This window comes from Pinus tabuliformis, chromosome 1_1 (genome assembly GCF_031772625.1).
Source record: "Pinus tabuliformis cultivar Carrire ecotype Pingquan chromosome 1_1, CPIR1, whole genome shotgun sequence".
Lineage (NCBI taxonomy): Eukaryota > Viridiplantae > Streptophyta > Pinopsida > Pinales > Pinaceae > Pinus > Pinus tabuliformis.
This window is the reverse complement of record NC_142297.1, coordinates 418,792,391-418,812,866: the sequence shown is the minus strand read 5'-3', so window position 1 is coordinate 418,812,866 and position 20,476 is coordinate 418,792,391. Positions and strand designations below refer to the sequence as shown.

Sequence of the window (20,476 nt, the reverse complement as noted above, 5' to 3'; positions counted from 1 at the left end):
TGTTTTTGTTCAGCGGCAGCAGTTTGAAGAAGAGTTTTGTGAAGTATATTTGAAGATTTGGTACAACTTCTACGAAATGCAGATATTTTTATGCAGAGCTATGGAACTAGATAACGTCAAAATTCAAGCTTGGGGATGTTATTTTGCCTCTAAAGATTAACTGCAAACTTGCTTACATGCATGTTCATGATGAAGGCATGTCACTAAAGACAACAATGGTTTCACAATAAAAACATTCGGGTGGAGGGATTGGGTTTACACATTTCTTTTTTCAAGTGTCAAATGTGCTTCTTGCTTTTCCTTTTGCATTGCAAAATCAGATATATGATGCAGATATGCAGTGCAAAGTGGATCTTTCGAGAACTTGGGCTAATAATTTAGTAGTGGTATAGCAAAAAAAGAAGGCAAGATGCACGCTCAAGCCCTTGTTCCAGGACAGGTCTCCGGTGAAGCTGGAGGACAGCTACCTGGTTTAGCACAGCAGAATGGAGGTAGTTTATCATCTCAAGTTTCAAACATTGGAGCCCTGCGTAAGACATGGCATATGGATAGTGATTTGCATTCAACACGGACCTTTATTTCACAGAGAATGTAAGTTATCGAATACCCCCAAGCAGAATTGCTGTAATTTATTGACCTGTATTGAGTGTTGCTTATTGTTGGCTATGAATCAGACCTTGTGTTGTCATACCAGCTTTATGCAAAAATATTTATGTTTAAAAGTACCTGCTTTTGCTGCCTTAATCTTCTTGTCCTCAGTGGAGCAAGATGACAGATATCTTACCGAGTGATCTTTGCCTCTTTTGTCGAGCCTTGGGAGATATGTTTGCTCTTTATATAGTGTCAGGTTAAACCATATGTCATCCTAAAGTTTTGAATCATGATATAAACATTATTTTATGTTTTTTGGTTCAAAGAATGACAATCCAATGTGAGTTAATATATTTCATTTTTCAAGTTATTTATCTCAGTCTTTAGCCATAATAACATGTGGAATTAAGAAAATGCTACTCTATTTCTTGCCGTGTCCATGAATTCCTTTGCTGTATGGCTGACTTTTGTGATTGGTTTCAGTTTACAACTTCTTCAACAGCGTCCACTCTTACCAGATTGTCAACAACAACTACCTGAGATTACAAGGCGCTTAGAGGATCATTTATTTAGAGAGGCTGGTTCCAAGGTATTTACTCTCTAGACTGCAATTTGAAATCAGGTTCTTGTGGCTTTGTTGTGCACAATTCTGTAATGGATTTTGATGTAAATGTGTTTTATGTGGCTGGGTAGCTGAAAACTGTTTTCTTGATTATCCATGAAAATATGTAACTTCAGTCAGACAATTACATTGAGATTGCCAACGGGCTGAATTCAATGCCATTCTCATTATGAATGTTAATGATTGCAGTTCAACTAACAAATATTTGTTTCATTAATAGTCTTTTGTGAATCGATAGCATTATCCTCAACAAGATATTCAATTTCTTTGCATTTCATTATAGGCATATACTTCTAGAATTACGGACAACATTTTATCCATGGAAAATCTGGGCAGATCAACCTGAAGGGATCACATTCTTTTAATTTTCTTGAAACTCTGCAACTACTTAGATGCATTTACTGAAAAATCAAAGCAGCTGAAAACTGAAACGAAGTTTAATTTTCACCAAGATACAGAGTTTCTTAACATTCAACATGCAGCGGACAATACTTGAGATAAAAAACACAAGCACACATAAATTTGACACCAGTGTTTTACCCAGGAAACCCAAATGGGAAAACCTGCTTTCTGTGTTGTGGGCTTTTTATTGATTGTTCTTTGAGCAAATATAGCTTTTACAAATTGAGTATGCTGCTACTGCAGCCAGAAAATAGCCTCCAAAAAATTAATCTCAGCTCCACAATTGCTCTTGGCCTGCTCCTGGATCACTGCTCTCGGTCCTGCCTCTTGATCTCAGTCTGCACACACAATTGCTTCCTGCTGAAACTCGGCTTGGCTTCTGCTCTTCGAATTTTGATCTTCTCTCCTCAACCGATGCACTCTGCCCCAACAATAAAGTATCATCGATCTGTGCCTTCGTTCTTCTCTTGGCTTAATAGATCTTCAATTCATGCAAGGAGGCCCAGTTTGAATTTCTGTTCACAGAAGTGCAATGAGTTCCTTTTGCCAGTTAATTGGAGCAAGTCTCAGTTACGCTTGGACTAGCTCTTAGTTAACAGGTTCAAGTTGCTCCATGTTTTCCTCTAATTATGAACAGAGTTAACTGAGGAATTACTCGTGCTCTCTTCACTTGTCTCTAAAGTCTTAACTCGTCCTAATTGAACTTGTCTCTGCAGTCTTAACTCGTCCTAACTAGACTTGTCTTTGCCACCTCATCCTGTAGTCTAACTGAAGAAGACTCCAACAAACTGAAGCTCCAACACTATGCATGCAATCTATATATGACCATTCTAGTGAACTAGAAATCAACTCATCACACTGAAGTCTATCTCATGAACTCACATTCACGCTAGAGAAAGACATTTCGAAGTCCTTCTTGGCTAAGGCACAAGCCAAAAGACCTTCCTTCTCTACATTTTCAACACATCCCACTGGCCAAAATAACAGAGCCTAACCTCGAGGGTGTCGAGGAGAATTGACCTAGTGACCTCCCAATGGCGAGGTACTTTAGCAATGGGAACTCGACCAATTGAGCTAACCCTCGGGGCTTCTAGAATTATGGACAATATTTGTTCGCTGTTTTGCAATTTAATGTTTTGTTGAATCAGTTTAAGCCTTGTTGTTGTTTGTTAGAATTTCTCTGCAAACCTAGCACCCGAAACTTAATTCCTAGCAGATTAATGATCTATTGATCAAATGCACAGCTAGGTTCATTAACACAAATTTAGTGGAAGCAAAATTGACCATTCTCAATCATGAAAAAGTGACAACAGATTCTACACAATCATAGTTTTGCATTAAAATTTTGAACATACTTGGGCTCACTTCCTAGGAAAATAGCCCAGCTAAGGAAATGATTACAACTGGATCTAATCTTGTTGATTAAGCCCTCTTCACTGATCTGGATTTCCTTGCCGCCCCCCTTCCTCAGACCCAACACACTCACTGGGATGTCTCTCTCAATCTTGTGCCACAATATGGTGTCTTCTCCTTTCTCATAGCCTTGCTTTTGTAACTTGGCATTGAGCTAAATCCCTAAGTGATTGATGGCTGAGATTAGACCTCGCCTCAGTTGAGATCAAGGGCTAATATTAAAACATAATAACTAAAGTGAATAATTTACTTTAACTCAATAAGCCAACATAATAGTTATGTGCTTTTTTGAAGTCTAACTTAGGCTAAGTTACAAATGCAACTTGCTCACACTAGTGCAAGTGTTCCAAGGAGACTTTGGTGACTTCTACAGACCTAGATACTTAGGCTTGTGTAGAAGTACTTGCCCGAGCTACAATAATCAACAATCCCTCCCTTATTTTGCTGCCTGGAAGTGACTTTGATTTTGGGATTGCATCCGGTGACATGGTTTCTCCCTCTGAATTAGAAGTCTTACTTGCCATCTAGTTTGGAAAACATCCTCAAAGTATTTATGTTCTTGGCTTGGTTCCTAGAAGTCTTTTGCTCCTAAATATCTTGTAAGGCCATCTTGTGCCAAGAGACCTTCTTGACAAATTTAGAGGAATTTGTCAACTGCTCCTCCCTGCTCGAACGTAAAGGCTAAATCCCTCTAAGTTGCTTCTTGTTCTTTGTCACTATTTTGCTTCGTGCCATCTTTCGAATAGGCTGGCCCTTCAGCGTTCTTGACAAATTTGGAGGAATTTGTTGACTGCTCCCCCCTTGAACCTAAAGACTAACTCCCTCTAAGTTGCTCAACCTTCAGAGCTACTTGCTTCTTGTTGTCTATTACTACTCTGCTTCATGCCATCTTTCGAATAGACTAGCCCTTCAACCTATACATTTTGTTCTCTTTAACTTCTATGGCATGCCCCTCATTAGAGCTAGATCTATTGTGTTTGACTAATACCTTCCCATCTTGGAATGTTACATAGAACCCCTTCATCTCTATCATAGAGATTGAGAGTAAACTCCACCTGAGTTCCAACTTCCATAGCATGTCTTTCACTTTCATATTGCCTTTTGACTTGAGTTGGAATATCATTGTTCCAACTCCTTTAACTAATGTTTGGTAGCAACATCAAACTCCACTTGCAGTTCCGAGTCACAATCAGTCAAGATGTCAAACTCTTTTCGTGCTCCTGCGATGCTTTGTGGCTTTGCTATCTAGTCGCCATTCATCCACTGGTAATGTGCTTGAAGTAAGGTAGGAAACTAGTACGAATTATGTTTTGAACTTCTTGGAAAACTTCCCCTGAGCTTTTGTCGATGCAACTACAACTAGTTGTGTGCTCTTTCCCCCCCTTTCTTCCTCTCTAGACACGCAAAACACTTGACCTTAGTCAAATCCTTCTTCTTCTTGGGTTGTGAGGTTGACTCTTGAGTCTTCACCCCTGCTACTTGAACCTTTGCTCTTCATTACTTGACTGGCAAGAGAAAGGCTTTCATCATCCCTACTCTTATGATGTCCTCCAGACAAAGGTTTTTCCTAGATCTCCTTCTAAACGAAGTCGTCCCACAATATGTTCCAATCTAGTAGCTTTTCTCTTGCTAGAATGCCTGTCACGAAGGTAGCCCAGGGTTTTGAGAACCCGCTCAAGGTTGTCCTTACTAGCTCATCATTTAGCAAGATTAGCCCAACAACCTAAAGCTTATCTCGAACTTGTTGAATCCTTGTGAGGTATGATGCCATGGTACAATCTTCTTGGTGTTCTTGTGGTTCTCTCTCAACACCATTTTTCGATTTTGATTGCCACTCTGATATAGTTTCATCAGAGCGGCCTATATCTCATGGGCATTATTCTTCCTTGATATGTTAGGGATCACATATTCCTTCACCCTATCCATGATGATACGTTTGGCCTTCATGTTTTTCAATTCGTGGGCCGCCAGAGCTGTAGCATATGAACGAGCTATAACTTGGGTGTTTGCAAACTCCTATAGGTTGTTCTCCTTGAGAACCACCAATGCTATCCTCTCCTTCCATGGACTGACGTTGTAGACCCCATCCAACCTATTCTCGTACCTCAAAATGGTGTATGCCATCTTGAAATTGGAAAATCAATTGATTACCAAGTCTTGATTGGTACAACCTCTCTCTCTCCCTTTGAGGGTTGACCTCCGCTAATGCTATTGGTTGCAATTCTATGACCTATCACTGTTGCCAACTACCTATCTGGGCGCAAATTTCCACCAACTGTTGGATCAACTTGCAAGTTGGTTGGTTTTCGATCTAGTTGCTAGTTACTGCCTACAGTAGTCCTCGTTGACTTTCTTGGCAATCCATATTCTGTGGCCCAACCTTCTTGTGCACAATCTAACTGCCTGACTTTCCTATATGCCTATTGTTCTCAGCTGTGCCTACAACCCTATGCTGCTTAACACTTCCTTGGCTTCTGTGATAGTGACTGCCTGTTCTGTGCACGTTGGCCTCCTTGAAGTCCTGTTTGTCTGCATGCTTGTTGACCGCTCATAATCCCTGTGTTTTTTTGGTTCTGTGCTTGGGGTTACCTTATCGGCATGGCTTAGTCTTCCTCTATTGACTTGACTTTGCATGCCAATCTATGTCCGTACCCTGTAGTGGCTTTGCTACATAGCACACATCGCCGCCTTACCCCTTGTTGTGACCCACTTCTTCCCTTGTGTCGACTGGTTTTGTTGTGGCTTGACCCGATAATCCTTTGTTGTTGATGTCTCTTGACCTGACAGTCCTCTGCTCGATCGCCATTGTTTCCTGTTGCGGCCTGCTATTGGTGGGTCACTCTTTATGTTGGTTGCTTGTTGTCCTTGCGACCAATTTCGTGGCGGTGCCTTGGAATTTGTTATGACTTTCTCAAGACCCTTTTTTTGTGTGCACCTGCGGCTGAGTGGTGTTGGTAGGTGGTTGTTAGCCACCACAACCCCGACCTTGATGTTCTTTTGCGACCGAGTGCCCTGCCTCGGTCAACTCGTCTTGTTGTTGGTTTGTAGCCACTTGGGTTGACGACCCATTAAGCTGCCGTGCCTTTCTTCCACCCCCTTATTTTCTTTACTTGATCTTTAACTTGGTTTAAAAAACTTTTAACTTAGCCTCTTTTAAATTTTTGTTGTTGTTGTTGTTGTTTTCTTTGTTGTTTCAGCGACAACTTTGCTGTATGGCCGATTGCGTTGACATCCCTTAAAATTTTTTCACCTTGTAAGATTGCAGCTAAACCTGGCCCCGACAATCTTGTACGAACTTGTCACTTAATTTTCAGTGGAAGCTTAATTTACCAATCTTAATCATGACATCATCACACAATAGATTCTACCCAATCACAATTGTTCATTAAAATTCTAAACTTACTTGGGCTCCCTTCCTAGGAAAATGGTCCGACCGAAGAAATAATTACAACAACTGGATCTGATCCAGCTAATCAAGCCCTCCTTGGCTGATCTGGATCTCCTAGCTGCACCCTTTCCTTAGACCCGGGTCCAACACACTTGCTAAGATGCCTCTCTCAATCTTGTGCTGCTGTATGGTGTCTTCTCCTTCTCCCTAATGATGCTTTTATAACTTTACATTGAGCTAAATGCCTAACCCTAATCTCCAATGTGATTGACAGACGAGATTAGATCTTGCCTCACGAGATCTATGGAGCCTTGACCACTACGTGTCAACGATGCATAACAATACACCCCTACCCCCATTTTCGCAAAAGGGATAGCACCTGATCGATGTGTTCGTGCCGTTTAACTATCATCATTAACTTGACTTCCAAGATGTTATGTAAACCCTTTCTGCATGTGTATAATGTAAATAATCTCAGTAGATTCATGTCATGTGTGTAATGACCTAAGTAAACCTACTTTTCTATTGACGATCTCCATTCTGGGAGGTTTTTTGTCTCACCGATCCATTCTCAGATGGTTGACAGAGTTTTCCTCCAGTCTTAACCCAAAGCTGAAATGGATTTTGTCGCTAGGATCTTAGGCGAGTCCTATTGTTCTAGATCGAGTTTATGTAAAAATAATTCTGTAATAATTCTAACTATTTAGTTAGGCTATTTTATTATAAATTGCTTGATCTACTGGATTATATTTGTGTCGCAGAAATGAGTAGTCTGTGAGGGTCTATTACAAACGAGTTTTCTCCCTTATGGTGTAAAAAATATGAAAATCACGATGTAAAGTTTTTCGAGGGTTGGAAAAATAATTTATTCCCTCATAGGTTAATTAATTAAATTTTCTGGCAAAAAATTAATTAAAATCTTAAGTTAAAAATTTAATTAATTCTAAGTCTTAGTTAAATTTAAATTCTCCAAAGGCAAAATTCGTCGGTCCTTAAAAATTAAATTTTAAAAAGTACTGGAACTAGGTAAATTAATTATTTTGCCAAATTTTAAACTTTTGATGTCCTAGGTAAATATAAATTCTCTGAAGGCAAAATTTGTCGATCCTTAAAAATTAAATTTTAAAAGGTTATGGGACTAAGGTAAATTAATTATTTTGTCAAATTTTAAACTTTTGATCCATGGGGGTTAAGTCAAAATCAAATTTTTGTGGAAATTAACTCAATTTTTTTTAGTTAATTAAAATGCACTTAATGAAAAATTTCGAATTTCCCCAAATATTTAAATATTTCGATTGATGAGATTAAAAGAAATTTTAATCTTCATCAATGGTCGAGATTGCTTTGACGAAGATCACTTGAACTACCCGTTGGGGGATAAATCTTTAAATAGGAAGTCATTTGTCAGTTGATCCATCCGACCTTTGAGTCGTGTGCTTAGCAAGAAGCTCTTGTGTAATCTTTTTCTGGATAATAAAGAAAGACTTTGGGGTTAAGTTTTGCTGGTGTTACTCTTCATGGAAATACTGTAAGATTTGTTGTTTTCATGCATAATTTTTTGTAAAGCCATTGATGATAGCTTATAAAGAGTGATTTGAGTACAAGTATCTTGCTTAGTTGCTGGAGTATGAATAATAATCCAAATTTTGAACGTCATAGTAGGTATCTCTATGCGTCTGAGTTTCATTATTATTTTCTCGTTCTATTCTTAATGGTTGGATCGAGTTTTGCAGGGAAATTTTGATTTTAGATCTTCGGGCATTAGGGGAAGTTTTCAGTTGGACCAGCCAACTTCGATCCATGTTTTTTAAGGAGCCCAGTAAAATTAATCCCGGGCTTATCATAAGATTTTTGTTAGTGATGCATGAAAGGTTTCGAGTTAGCACCTCTTTAAAATTTAAAAATTTAGTTTTTGTGTGGGAAATTGATAGCTTTGGCTGTTGAGAGCCTTAGATTATTAGATTTGGAAGCGGAGTTGGACTCATACATCTCAGATCTGATAGATCTACCATTCTTGTGCATAGGTCTGTAAATTTTGTAATTATCTTCCTTACTTGGGTTTTTCTGGGTTTCAATTTTTATCATTGTATATATTGTTTGGGTGTGTTCTTGTTGTTGTGCAGCTATAGATCTGAGGAAGAAATTTGTGTAGAGTCTAGATCTAGGCCCTGGAGGGTAAGATTTGGATCTCTGGGGTTTATCAACGTAATTTCCAGGGGTATTATTCAATTTTGTTGCAGTCCAAGGATTTAAAAATTTCTTGGATCTGGAAATTTTCATAAAAGTTTCACAAATAATAAATCTAAAGCAGAAGCATATCATTTTAAATATTTTTTTGGGAAATTTTCTAGGGTTTTTGGCTACCATTTTTCTCTTGTTTGCTGCCATATTGAGCCTCCATTTTCTGCTGCGTTTTTTCCCCTCCGGAAAATTTCGATTTTTGTTGTTGTTGTTGTCTTGTGTTTCGGGGTTTCAGGAAAATTTCAAATTATTTTCTGCGGCCCTAATCTTCTTTTCTGATGTACCCCTTCTTCCTCATTACCTTGCTCTTTTGCCTGCGTTTTGTTGTCTTTCCTTTGCTCCCTGCAAAACAAACCCTGCCTCGTAGCCATATCTTCCCCTTTGTTGACTTGCATGCTGCCATCCGTAGCTCCTCCTTTTGCTCTCCTTTGTTGCCTACAAAACAAACCCTGCAACTTGCAGCTTGATCCCAACCTTCGCCTAGACACTCCATCGCTGCAGCCTTCAAAATCCGTTGCCATTGACCCATTCGTTGCTCCATATGCAGTTGCCAACCTTCGCCTCTCTTTTCCTACAACATACCCATGCTCTTTGATTCCGTTCCTTTCCGCTGCATCAAACCCTCATCTGCTGATGCTCCCTCTCAAACAACAACCACTATTCCCATCTCCCGCTGCCAAGACTTGTGTCGGGCTCCTCTTGTTGCCATTGATGCTCAGTTGCCGCCTCTGTCCAAGCTTAAACATGCATGCAAAACCAAAAACTCATTCGATTTTTTATTTATTTTTTATCTTGTTTCTTTACTTTATGCATTAGGTTTAGGTTTTATTTTTTTATTTTTTTAGTTTAGTTAGTTTCCTTTTGATTTCGATTTTATTTTTTGAAATTTTTTAACTTTGGTTGAATGATCAATGCTTTATAAAAAATAAAAGAATAAAAAATCTACTTTTGGGTTTAGGTTTTATTTTTAATTTCTGTTCCTTTTTTTTTTTCGTTTTGTTTTCATTTTAAATTTTTTGTTGTTTTGATTTTTTTGTTTAAATTTAAAAATTTAAGAAACATTTAAAAGATCTAAAGATTTAATTTTTTTTTTCGTCTATGTGACTTCAAAATTCTTAAAAGAATTAAATCAAAAGAGGATTTGCGCTTTCACATTAATTTTTTTTTTTTTTTTTTTTGTAAGCTGGGGCGGGACTCTCTGATTTACATGTCCATTATGTACCCCTCTACGGGGGAGGGGTAGCCCAAGATTTGAACCCAAGACTTCCGGTTCGGTGAGACTTCATTTCCACGGCCCTTGTCGCTTGAGCTACCCCATGTGGACACTTTCACATTAAAATTTTTAATGTGGCCTTATGGTTCGTTAAAATTTCAATTTATTAACCCTTTTGATTTGTTTTACTTTTGTCACATTTAAAAATTTAAATTTCCATTCGCCATGTTAAATTAATTACCTAAGGAATAATTAAATTGTTAATCTAAAGTTCCTTGGTGCCCTTTCGTGGTAGTGATTTCTTTATTGTCAAATACGATTAAATTTTTAAAATCATCGACTATTGGGGAATGATAAATTATTCTAGATTTGGGCTATTAATGAAAATCATTTTGAATCTGGAATCATTGATTAGCATTTAAATTTCATAATTTTTCACAGGGTTTAATTGCTGTAAACTCTTGCATGATAAGGTTTTGAACATTTTACATTTAATTGTTCATGATCATCGCTTTGCCACATTATAAATTGCTCTGGGTAACTTGTTTCTATTTAGTCTTTGGTTAATTGAACATAAGACACTGGTCTAGAATAGTTTTTATCTTGTGGTTGTGTTTTATTTTATTAGATCTATCCATCTCATTTAACCAGGACTCGTTTACACTCTTCAAATTGTCCATTTTTAAGTCTCCTAGAGCCCGTGTTTCACAGGCTATTCTCATTCATTCACCTTAGGGACTACCCCCCTTGACTTGTCTAGGAGAGACTCTAAACGGAGTAAGGATTAGAGTGATAGCCCTTACTTTGAGCGTTGTCGCGGTGCCTAGACACTTTATGTGACAACAAGATCAAGGGCTGAGAATAAAACATAATCACTAATGTAAATAAATTATTTTTCCCAAGTTTACTTTAGCTCAATATAAAAAATGTCTTTTATTTCTTTTTTTCTTTTCGAAATGCCACTTTGCAAAAGAATTAGTTCTTATACCATTGATAAGATGATCAATACAGATCCATATATGTGTTAAGTGTTTGTGCTATGAATGGCATTCCTATGTCATGACAATCACCTAGGACTTGCACGCAGCCTCATCCACATCCATTGGTGGGGTTTTGAACCTGGATCTCAAATTTCAATGTTTAATACAAGTCAAATTACCTGAGCACTTGCTATTAGACCACACAGCTATGGGCTGTAGACAAGATACTTGATATTACATGTATTAATTTTAAATAATTGTTCATCTATAATAGGAGAAACAATGTGGTTTCCTTCCTTGTTACATCGTTGTCAAAATACACATGGAAAAGAGCTTATAAAATGCCTTGTTATATGATCTGCACTTGAACTCTAAAACGAAATTGGTATGTGTGTGTTTGTATGTACAAGGAAGGACCATAGTAAATTGGATCTTTGGATGGACATGCTTCTCATTGGTCGTAACTCCTCTATTTGATTGTAGAAAATGATTTTTTTCTTTTTTAATAATTCTGAAGCATAACTACATCTTTGCACATATTCTATTATATTTGGAATATCTTACTTGATTGAGAGTCATTAGTTGTTTCCCACGTTCCTTCATAACTCAGAAGCTGTGAAGGACACATAATTGCTTAAATTTTTCAATGCTGAGACCCTTTATTTCCTTTATAAATTGAGCAATTGTGGCCGTGCTGCTGTATGATGCAATTTTCTGATGCAGGAAGAGTACATGGATTTTAAGACATTGGATAGACGCCTAAAGGCTTTGATTCTACGCAGTTCACCTGGCATGCGTAACCAAAACAATGGCTTCGCTGGTGCTTCTTCCATGGGAACAGTAGGGACAATGATTCCAACCCCTGGTATGTCAAATACTGGAAATGTTAATTCAATGGGGGCAGCTACCATGGGTGATGTTTCAATGATGTCAGCTCCTGTTCCGAACACTATAGCTCCTAACCCAGCTGGCATTGGAGGGATGTTGCAAGCAGGGAATGGGCCTGATCAATTCCATAGTAACTCGTTTATGGCCACTGATGGAAACTCCAATAAAATGGTTCATGCTTCTGTTCTTAGTAAAAACATTTGTGCTAATTCAGGTGAGAACTTGAAATCCCTGCCTGGGCCCCTAGGTAATATGCTTCAGCAGGGAGTTGGAGGCATGACCATGGGTACAGCAAACCAGATAATGCCGTCAATGGCTGTACCTGGTGCCAGGACTCCGATGATTCCAACTCCTGGGTTAGGTTCATCACAATCAATGTCCATGAAGGCTGCATGTACTGTGGGAATGGGTTACCCTAATGTTGATTTTATGGCCGTTGCTCAGCAGCAGCAATTTAATGGTGGACAAAATAGCAACATTTATCGTAATGTGGGTGGACATATAGGTAGTATGCAGCGAAAAAATTCTTATGGTTTTGTAAATGGAAACATGAATAGTGGAATGCAGCTGGCAGGAAATAATCAGAATCTGATGAATGGCCCTACAGCATTATACAATTCAGGAGCATATTCAAATGCCTCACATTACAGTAATCTACAAACTGCCCCACGACAGCAAAATACTCAGCAACGGCAACAACATTTTATACAATGTAAGTTGGATGTTCTTGCTTCGATATAGATCATGGCATCTGAATTTTTTTTGCTTGGATGTACAGTATGCCATCTGAATTTTTTTACATTTTCTAGCTTGGATTGTGAGAGAGCATGTTGAAACCTTAAATCTAGTGTTTCGAGTCCTGTTTCCTTTGTAAATGGTTGCAATTAAATCATTGTGCATCATTGCATGCCAGCAACAACACCCAATCAAATAGCTCCGCTAGCTGGAGATGGATATGCGATGAATGCAGCTGATCTTGCGGGTCCTGGACATCTCTATAATCCTGCAACATCCGGTGGACTTCCAGCTACAACTTGTTTGAATGGAAACTCTTTAGGAATACCACCAACAAAAATTATATCTGCTCCTGGTCTACCATCTCAGCAACAAAAGCTGCCAGCACAGCAGCAGGGTCAACAAAACCAAATGCATCAAATTGGTTATCCCCATGGTTCATCTGTTTTGCCAAGGGTACAGTCACTTGAATCACAGCTGCAGCTGCTGCCACACTTAAAGCACCAATCTCAGCACCCACAGCAAGAGCGCCTTCATCAGCAACAGCAAACTCAATATCAGCAGCTTCATTCACACCAACAAATGCAACAGTGCCAGCAAGAGAAAAAATTATTGTTAAAAAGGAAAAATATGGTGCAGAATCAATCTGAATCACTACTCTTTGTACAAAATCAAGGGTGCATTGAATCGCATCAGGAGTCATCAGAGAAAGAATTGTCAGAACAACAAAAGTTTTCAGTACCCCCAAGTAAACAACCTCAATTACTAAATGATAACTTGTCGAATTCTCAGCAACTAAACCCACAACATTCTCAAAAATTGCAGGAGCTGCATGCATTATCGCCTGGACAGAGACAGCAAGTCCAATCTAATAATAGTAGTAATGATCTTGCTGCTCAAGTTACACAGGAAGATAGCTTGCCGGTAAAGCAGGAGCTGCAGTCTGAGGATAAATTTCAGCTTCCAAAGCAAGTTCCACCTTTGGTACAGTGCCAACAGCCACACCAACAGGGTCCACAACAAGTATTGACTCAAGATCTTACTCAACAGCATCAGCCTCCTCGAGAAGATTCTGGAAATGGGTTGATGTCTGCTCCAACATCTCAAACAAGAGGTAGAACATCAGCTGGAAACACTGCAGGGAATGTCCAGCCAACTTTTGATGCTGAAGCACGTAAAGTGCAATATACCAAACAGCAACGTTGGTTACTCTTTTTGCGCCATGCTAGTAAATGTGGAGCTCCAGAAGGTCAATGTCAAATTCGTTTTTGTCCTACTGTCCAGCAGCTGTGGGCACACATAACTCAATGCCACAATGATGATTGCCCTTATCCACGTTGCAATGGATCCCGGACTCTTCTAGGTCATCATCAACGTTGTCGCGAAACGGAATGCCCTGTTTGTGGCCCTGTTCGTCAATTACTTCGGCAACAACGAGCTACAGGTCACACTCAATCATCAAACCCTGGAGCAGGAAATCTTTCCAGTGATGTTACAAAATCTTCCAATTCAAATAGTTCAGGGGTGAGTAACTTAAATTTGTCAGCAAGATCTGGAACTGCCATGCATGACGTGACACAGATTGAACAGCCTCCACTAAAAAGAGCAAAGACTGAACCTGCATCTCCAAACTGTGCACAACAGCAGGTTGAAACTACTTTGTCATCTGTGTCAAATTCAAGTGGGATGCAAGGGCTTACCCATTTGCAATCTCAAGTTTACCTGCAAAGTGGACAAGGCTCTTGTATGGCAAAGTCTGAGGTGTCAAATTCTATCGAGGTAGATCCTACCCCAGTGAAGATAGAGCAGGTTGTGAGTTCACAGCAAGATAGTTGCCAAAATTCTGGTGAATTACACAAAGACACTTGCCTGAATCCACATACTGACCATGGGAAAACAGAAGGGCAACCAATTAAGCCTGAGCTTGCAACATCTCTGTCGAGTAAAGCTCCAGTACAACTCAAGCAAGAACCTCTGCAAGTGAAGGAAGAAACTATAACAAATGTCTCACCCCCTGACAATTCTTCTCCAGGAAAATTGTTGAAGCCTAAGATAAAAGGAGTTTCTCTGACTGAGCTTTTCACACCTGAGCAAATTAGGGAGCATATTATTGGGCTGCGTCAATGGGTTGGTCAGGTGTGTACAATAATTCGTTGTTAATATTTTAGCATTTGAGTCTTTGACCCCTCCTATTGATTTTTATTATATTTTATTTTGCCACTAATTTGAAAACATAGATAGATACAGACATATCAATCAGTAATTACATAAAGAGAGTTTCTTTTGCCATTTATTAACTGAGACAATATTTGCAGCATTTGTACTGGTAAAGTGGAATATGGAATATATAGGAATAATTTGTATTATAGTCAGGTGTTCATTAAATTCTGCAAAAATATATTTTTACACACTTTTTTCAGAGCCGAAGTTTCAGCAGAGTTTCATTTTCTCGAATTTTTTCCCTATTTTAGTATGTTAGAAGATTGCTTTCTTTTTAACTGTTTTGATCTCAGCTAGGCTTTTCAGAACCAAAGCTTCAGCAGAGTTTCATTTTCTTGATTTTTTTCCTCTTTTAGTGTGTGAGAAGATTGCTTGCCTTTTTACTGTTTTGATCTCACCTAGGCTTCCTTCTGATAAAATGCAATTGGAGTTTTTCTTTGACAGAGCAAAGCAAAAGTTGAAAGAAATCAGGCCATGGAGAATAACATGAATGAGAATTCATGTCAGTTATGTGCAGTAGAGAAGCTTACTTTTGACCCACCACCTATATATTGCACACCATGTGGGGGTCGCATCAAGCGCAATGCACAATTTTACACTATTGGAGCTGGGGATACGAGACATTGTTTTTGCATACCTTGTTATAATGAAATTCGAGGGGATACAGTCAGTGTGGATGGATTGACATTTCAGAAGTTAAGGCTTGAGAAGAGGAGAAATGATGAAGAAACTGAAGAAGCAGTAAGCATTAATTTCCAGGTTTGTAAGTTTGGGTTCATTATTATGTTTACTAGCTGAATGTTGCTATGTTGTATTTTGCAGTGGGTGCAATGTGATAAATGTGAATTTTGGCAACATCAAGTATGTGCACTGTTCAATGGTAGAAGGAATGAAGGTGGGCAGGCAGAGTATACATGTCCTAATTGCTACACATCAGACATAGAGAGAGGTGAGCGGATACCATTGCCACAGAGTGCTGTTCTTGGTGCAAAAGATTTACCAAAGTCGTACTTGAGTGATCATATTGAGCAAAGGCTTTTTAGAAGGCTGAAGCAGGAGAAACAGGAAAGAGCAAGAGCTTTAGGCAAGAGCTATGATGAGGTAATAACATGGTTGATATTATTTTGGATGTCAATTTTAAAATGAATTTCCAATCAAGCTGTCTAGTTTGTATCTGAGAAATTAGAAACTATCACATTTTGGTAAAAAGCATAAAAGTACTTTCCCCTTAATTTAATGGAATAATGACCTAGCAGTCTTTCTGCATCCTTGAATATTATCATATTAGAAGAGTATATGTAGTAGTATTACCTCACAATTTTCTTGTATCATTGGCATTCCAACTTGAATAAATCTTTCAAAATGATCATCATTCCACACATTCAATTTACTCTTGTGGTAGATAATGTTTCTCCTCGTGTGATTCAAATCTTGCCAGATTGCCATTGCTCACGAGCATTGCATCATTGATTCTGATTGAAGAGAGCAGGCTCTAAATCTTTTATTTTTGCTTCTTCCTCTACTATGGTGGTAACTTCACCTTTTGTGTGTCTCGAGGCTACCTCTTCCTCCTCTTTTTGCCCAGTTTTCTATTTCTGTTATGAGTGTAGTAAACCACTTTTAGATTGCATTGATGGATCTGGTCACTCATTTTTGTTTTTAGCTGTTGCTAATATGTAGCTTCCTCTAATCTTTTTAGATTTTTACCATTGAGCTTTTAGGAGTCTTTTTTGCCGCTTGCACCTTTCACTGCTTATCATGACTGCTTTACATTTGAGTACTCCTGATCTACTTTATTGGGTCATTTGTGGACATTCATAAAATTATCTTATTTACCTTAGCTAGTTACAATTGCTACTATTGCAGATTTGAAATTCAGCATTATATTCATTGTATATTTTTAAGTTTTTTACATAACAGATGTGATTGAGCCGAAAGGCTCATTCTACAGCCCAGTATGATGGGTAACCCTGTCCGTTTGCGATCAAAGTTGAAATTTTGCTCATGTCGGCCAAAATAAAATTAAAAAAAATTAAAAAAAATATAAAAATTAAATAACTATACAAAACATTTAAATAATGTTGGCTCATAAAAAATTTGCATGTGAAGAAATTGGATCCCTCTCGGCTCTAACGCTCATGTTAGATCCGTATTTGAGATGAATCTATGCTGGTTTATGAAATAAAATGCAAAACTTGTGGATTTCTGGTCTATTATATAAAACAATTTAATCCTAATCGTATATGAATATGTGGACCTAAGGTATGGCCACACCACACTATTGCTTGCCGTTGAGTCAAGGGCTGCTGGCAGAGCAGGTTCCTAGTTTTCTGCAGGGCTTGACTCCTTTCTGGTACTTGTGTCACCATCTTTATAAAGGTGAATTCAATTGCTACGCTATTGACATCTCTATTTTTTTCCATTGTGTTCTAAACTTCTATCCTCTTCAGAAATTATCTTCTCTTCAAAATTCTAGTGGTGAATGCTTAGTGCAGAACTGAGTTTTCTGCTTCTCCTCTCAATCTGTTGTTAGGGTTCTCGTCTCCTGTTGTCTTTACCTCTCATTTTTTTGCTAATAAAATAGCTCTTCTTGGCTACTTAATTGCACAGCAGCTCACCTGAGAGTCTTTCGCTTTCCCCATTCCTTCTCTACCTTCATTTGTGGATATTATATTATGATATCTTGCCTTGTCTTACCTTGGGTATGTAAAAGAGATTATTACCAGAATCTAGACCCATATTTTGGCTTTTCTTTACTGCCTTATCTCTCCTATGAGATCCAGTTGACTAAGATGTTCTCAAAGCACTATATTACTTTGCACTTCATGTGCAATTATTCAACGGAGAGGTGAATTCCAATTTCATGTTGCAGTTAATGCTTGGTGCATTTCACTGCCCCTGTTAGTATTCCCTGTCATATTTGTATTCAGGACTTTTTTTTCAAATTTTTGATGAAATGCACATCCTGGGGAAACCAACCTCACACTTCTGCTCGTTCTGAGGATGGTACCCAAGGTAAACTGGCCAGTTGCAGTGTTAGCATCCTAACCCAGTGGGGATATCAAGTGAGGCCCACATTATTTACAGAGGCAGCCAGCCCACATTATTTTGACCCTGGGCCCTCGTGCCTGTAATTCACAGCACTTAATCACTTGAGTTAACCCACTGGGCTATGTAGGATTTTAAATATATCATCACATTACAGAGCCAACGAGTTGATTGGTTTGTAAATTACAGCTTCAGTTGCAAATCAGCTACTAGATTTCCTAGATAGTATATCACCTTATTTCTTATTTACCTGATATGATTGAATTCTATTGAATTGAATTTTTATTCTCAAATTTTCAGCGTCATGGATTAAAGGCTTTAGAATGCAGTTATACTATCCATAATCTATATAGCTTTTCAGTACTTAAATTACAATTATAGTCTTCCTCCACCATAATACATGAGAACCTTTCCACTGGCTGATTTTAAGTCAGGTCAACTGGCCCTTGCCACAGAAATATTGCTAGAAGAGTTGCCTAGTCCTCTTATATACACCATTCAAAATGGACCATTTTGATCCACGATCAAGCCTCCCCAACCAATTAGACCAGGGTTTTCCTCTGGAGCTCCATCAATACTTGTCTTTAGGGCCCCAGAATTTGATGGCTTCATTTGTCCGCACATCTTATTGGGTCCATTTTAAATTTTATCCTTACCTTTACCATTGATTGCTGCCTCTGGCATTCTGATGTCATATAATTTAATTATTTCACTTTGGGAGTGTCATTGAAATGTGGTGGGGTAATTTCTTTATTTGTGATTAATAATAAATTCACTAGTAACATAGAGAAATTGCTTGTGAAATATTCTTTCTTACTAGTTATGATATTCCTGATCAAAATTTTCAAAGCCTACTATTAAATTATTAATTTTTGCTCCTTTATGTAGGCTTGGCGAAACGATTTGTAACAAATGTCAATTATTGAAAATGGTTTGTAACAAATGTCAATTGTTGAAACTTGTTTGTCAGGTGCCAGGAGCTGAAGCCCTTGTTGTGAGAGTAGTGTCATCTGTTGATAAAAAATTAGAAGTAAAACAGCGATTCTTGGAAATTTTTCAACATGAAGATTATCCCACTGAATATCCATACAAGTCAAAGGTGTACAAACCATCTGATTTTCAGCAATTTCTGTTTGCTTTTGTTTATGATTTGGGACCAAAAAGTGGTAGCTTTAATGAAATTAATGGTAGAAGAGTTAATTGCTTCCTTCGATTGCATGTGGTTTCAGGTTCTCCTCTTATTTCAAAAAATTGAAGGTGTAGAAGTTTGCCTCTTTGGTATGTACGTTCAGGAATTTGGTTCAGAATGTGCTCATCCAAATCAGCGCCGTGTTTATCTCTCGTACTTGGATTCTGTGAAGTATTTTAGGCCTGATGTGAAGACAGTGACAGGGGAAGCTCTACGTACCTTTGTCTACCATGAAATTTTGGTAATGACTGGGTTACCCTGATAATTATCTCATAACTACTTTCTGAGTTTGTTAAGTGTATCAATGTTGACAATGCACAGAATATGTACGACTGTTGAGAAGAGTAAGGGATATGTTGAGGACGAGTTATGGTCCACTAAATAGTTATCTGCAACAGCATGTCAGCCTGTTAACTAGACCATTATTACTTGCTGATTTTGTTAAGCACATCAAATTTGACAGTGAAAAGAACATCTCTGACTGTTGATCACCATTACTCTGAACTTAAGGGATGTTTTTGGTACTAGTTATTGTTGCCTAAATGAATATTTTTAGTATCAATTCTTACCTTCTCGTGCCCTTTTCTTCAGCCTCTTCGATGAAAGTCTTAGACAAACACTGTTCTGTATCATTAAGATGGTTGTTTCCTCTGCTATTCAAATTTTGGAAATAACAATGCCTGAATGATTTCATTTGTGACAGATTGGATATTTAGAATATTGCAAGAAACGGGGATTGACTAGTTGTTATATATGGGCATGTCCTCCATTGAAAGGAGAAGATTATATCCTGTACTGCCATCCTGAAATACAGAAGACCCCAAAATCTGATAAGCTTCGTGAATGGTGAGTAATCACTCCGTCTCATGATAATATATGCTCAAATATAAAGCACGTCAACTTTATTTTTTATTGTTTTTGGCATACACACTTTCAGAGGACGAATCTTGTTGGAAGAATAGTTTTGCAATAAATTTTGTCAATGGTGCATAATTGGATGGAAATTAGAATATTTAATCTTATTCAGGAGTCTTAATTCTGTATGTTTGTGTTTGTGTGTATCCACTCAAATTGATTAATCTAAGGTGAAACTCAACAAAATACATAATGTGAAATAGCTTTTCACTTGATGAGAGAAGACAAATTCCAAAGAGGGTTGAGACCATTTATATTGATATCATTTTTGGGTTTATCTGTGTAGAGTAAGTCAATAATCCTTGATCCATATCCATGAGCATTAGTTGCCACTGACCAGTTTTCCCATGGTTTTGAATAGTTCACTTAGCACTCATTGCATCGGGTGATGCTCACAGGAGTGAAGAAGTGGGATTGAAACTAGCCAAAAAGAAGCGAATAGCCACAATCATCACCACTAGGGCTTTCGCTTGGTAACCAGGACTTCCAGAAAGTCACCCATCCCAGACTCCTCTGGCTCAAGCACACTTAACTATGGAGTTTTTTCACACAGTCAAGCCCACTTAGCTTGTTGACCCCATTTGAAAATCACCCATCCCAATACTCTTCTGGCTCAGGCACGCTTAACCAT

The 20,476-nt window shown here is 38.2% G+C and overlaps 1 protein-coding gene across 1 annotated transcript in view; it reads left to right on the top strand.

Annotated features, from left to right (window-relative positions):
- LOC149213487 (histone acetyltransferase HAC1-like) overlaps window positions 1-20,476 on the top strand; it is an 80,836-nt gene that overhangs the window by 5,201 nt on the left and 55,159 nt on the right. Inside the window, 9 exon segments of the mRNA XM_089392026.1 lie at window positions 14-591; window positions 1,075-1,180; window positions 11,574-12,450; window positions 12,652-14,609; window positions 15,138-15,434; window positions 15,516-15,794; window positions 18,712-18,840; window positions 18,971-19,171; window positions 19,634-19,776. Of these exon segments, the coding sequence (XP_089248152.1) occupies window positions 410-591; window positions 1,075-1,180; window positions 11,574-12,450; window positions 12,652-14,609; window positions 15,138-15,434; window positions 15,516-15,794; window positions 18,712-18,840; window positions 18,971-19,171; window positions 19,634-19,776 (4,172 nt within the window). The 5' untranslated portion in view covers window positions 14-409.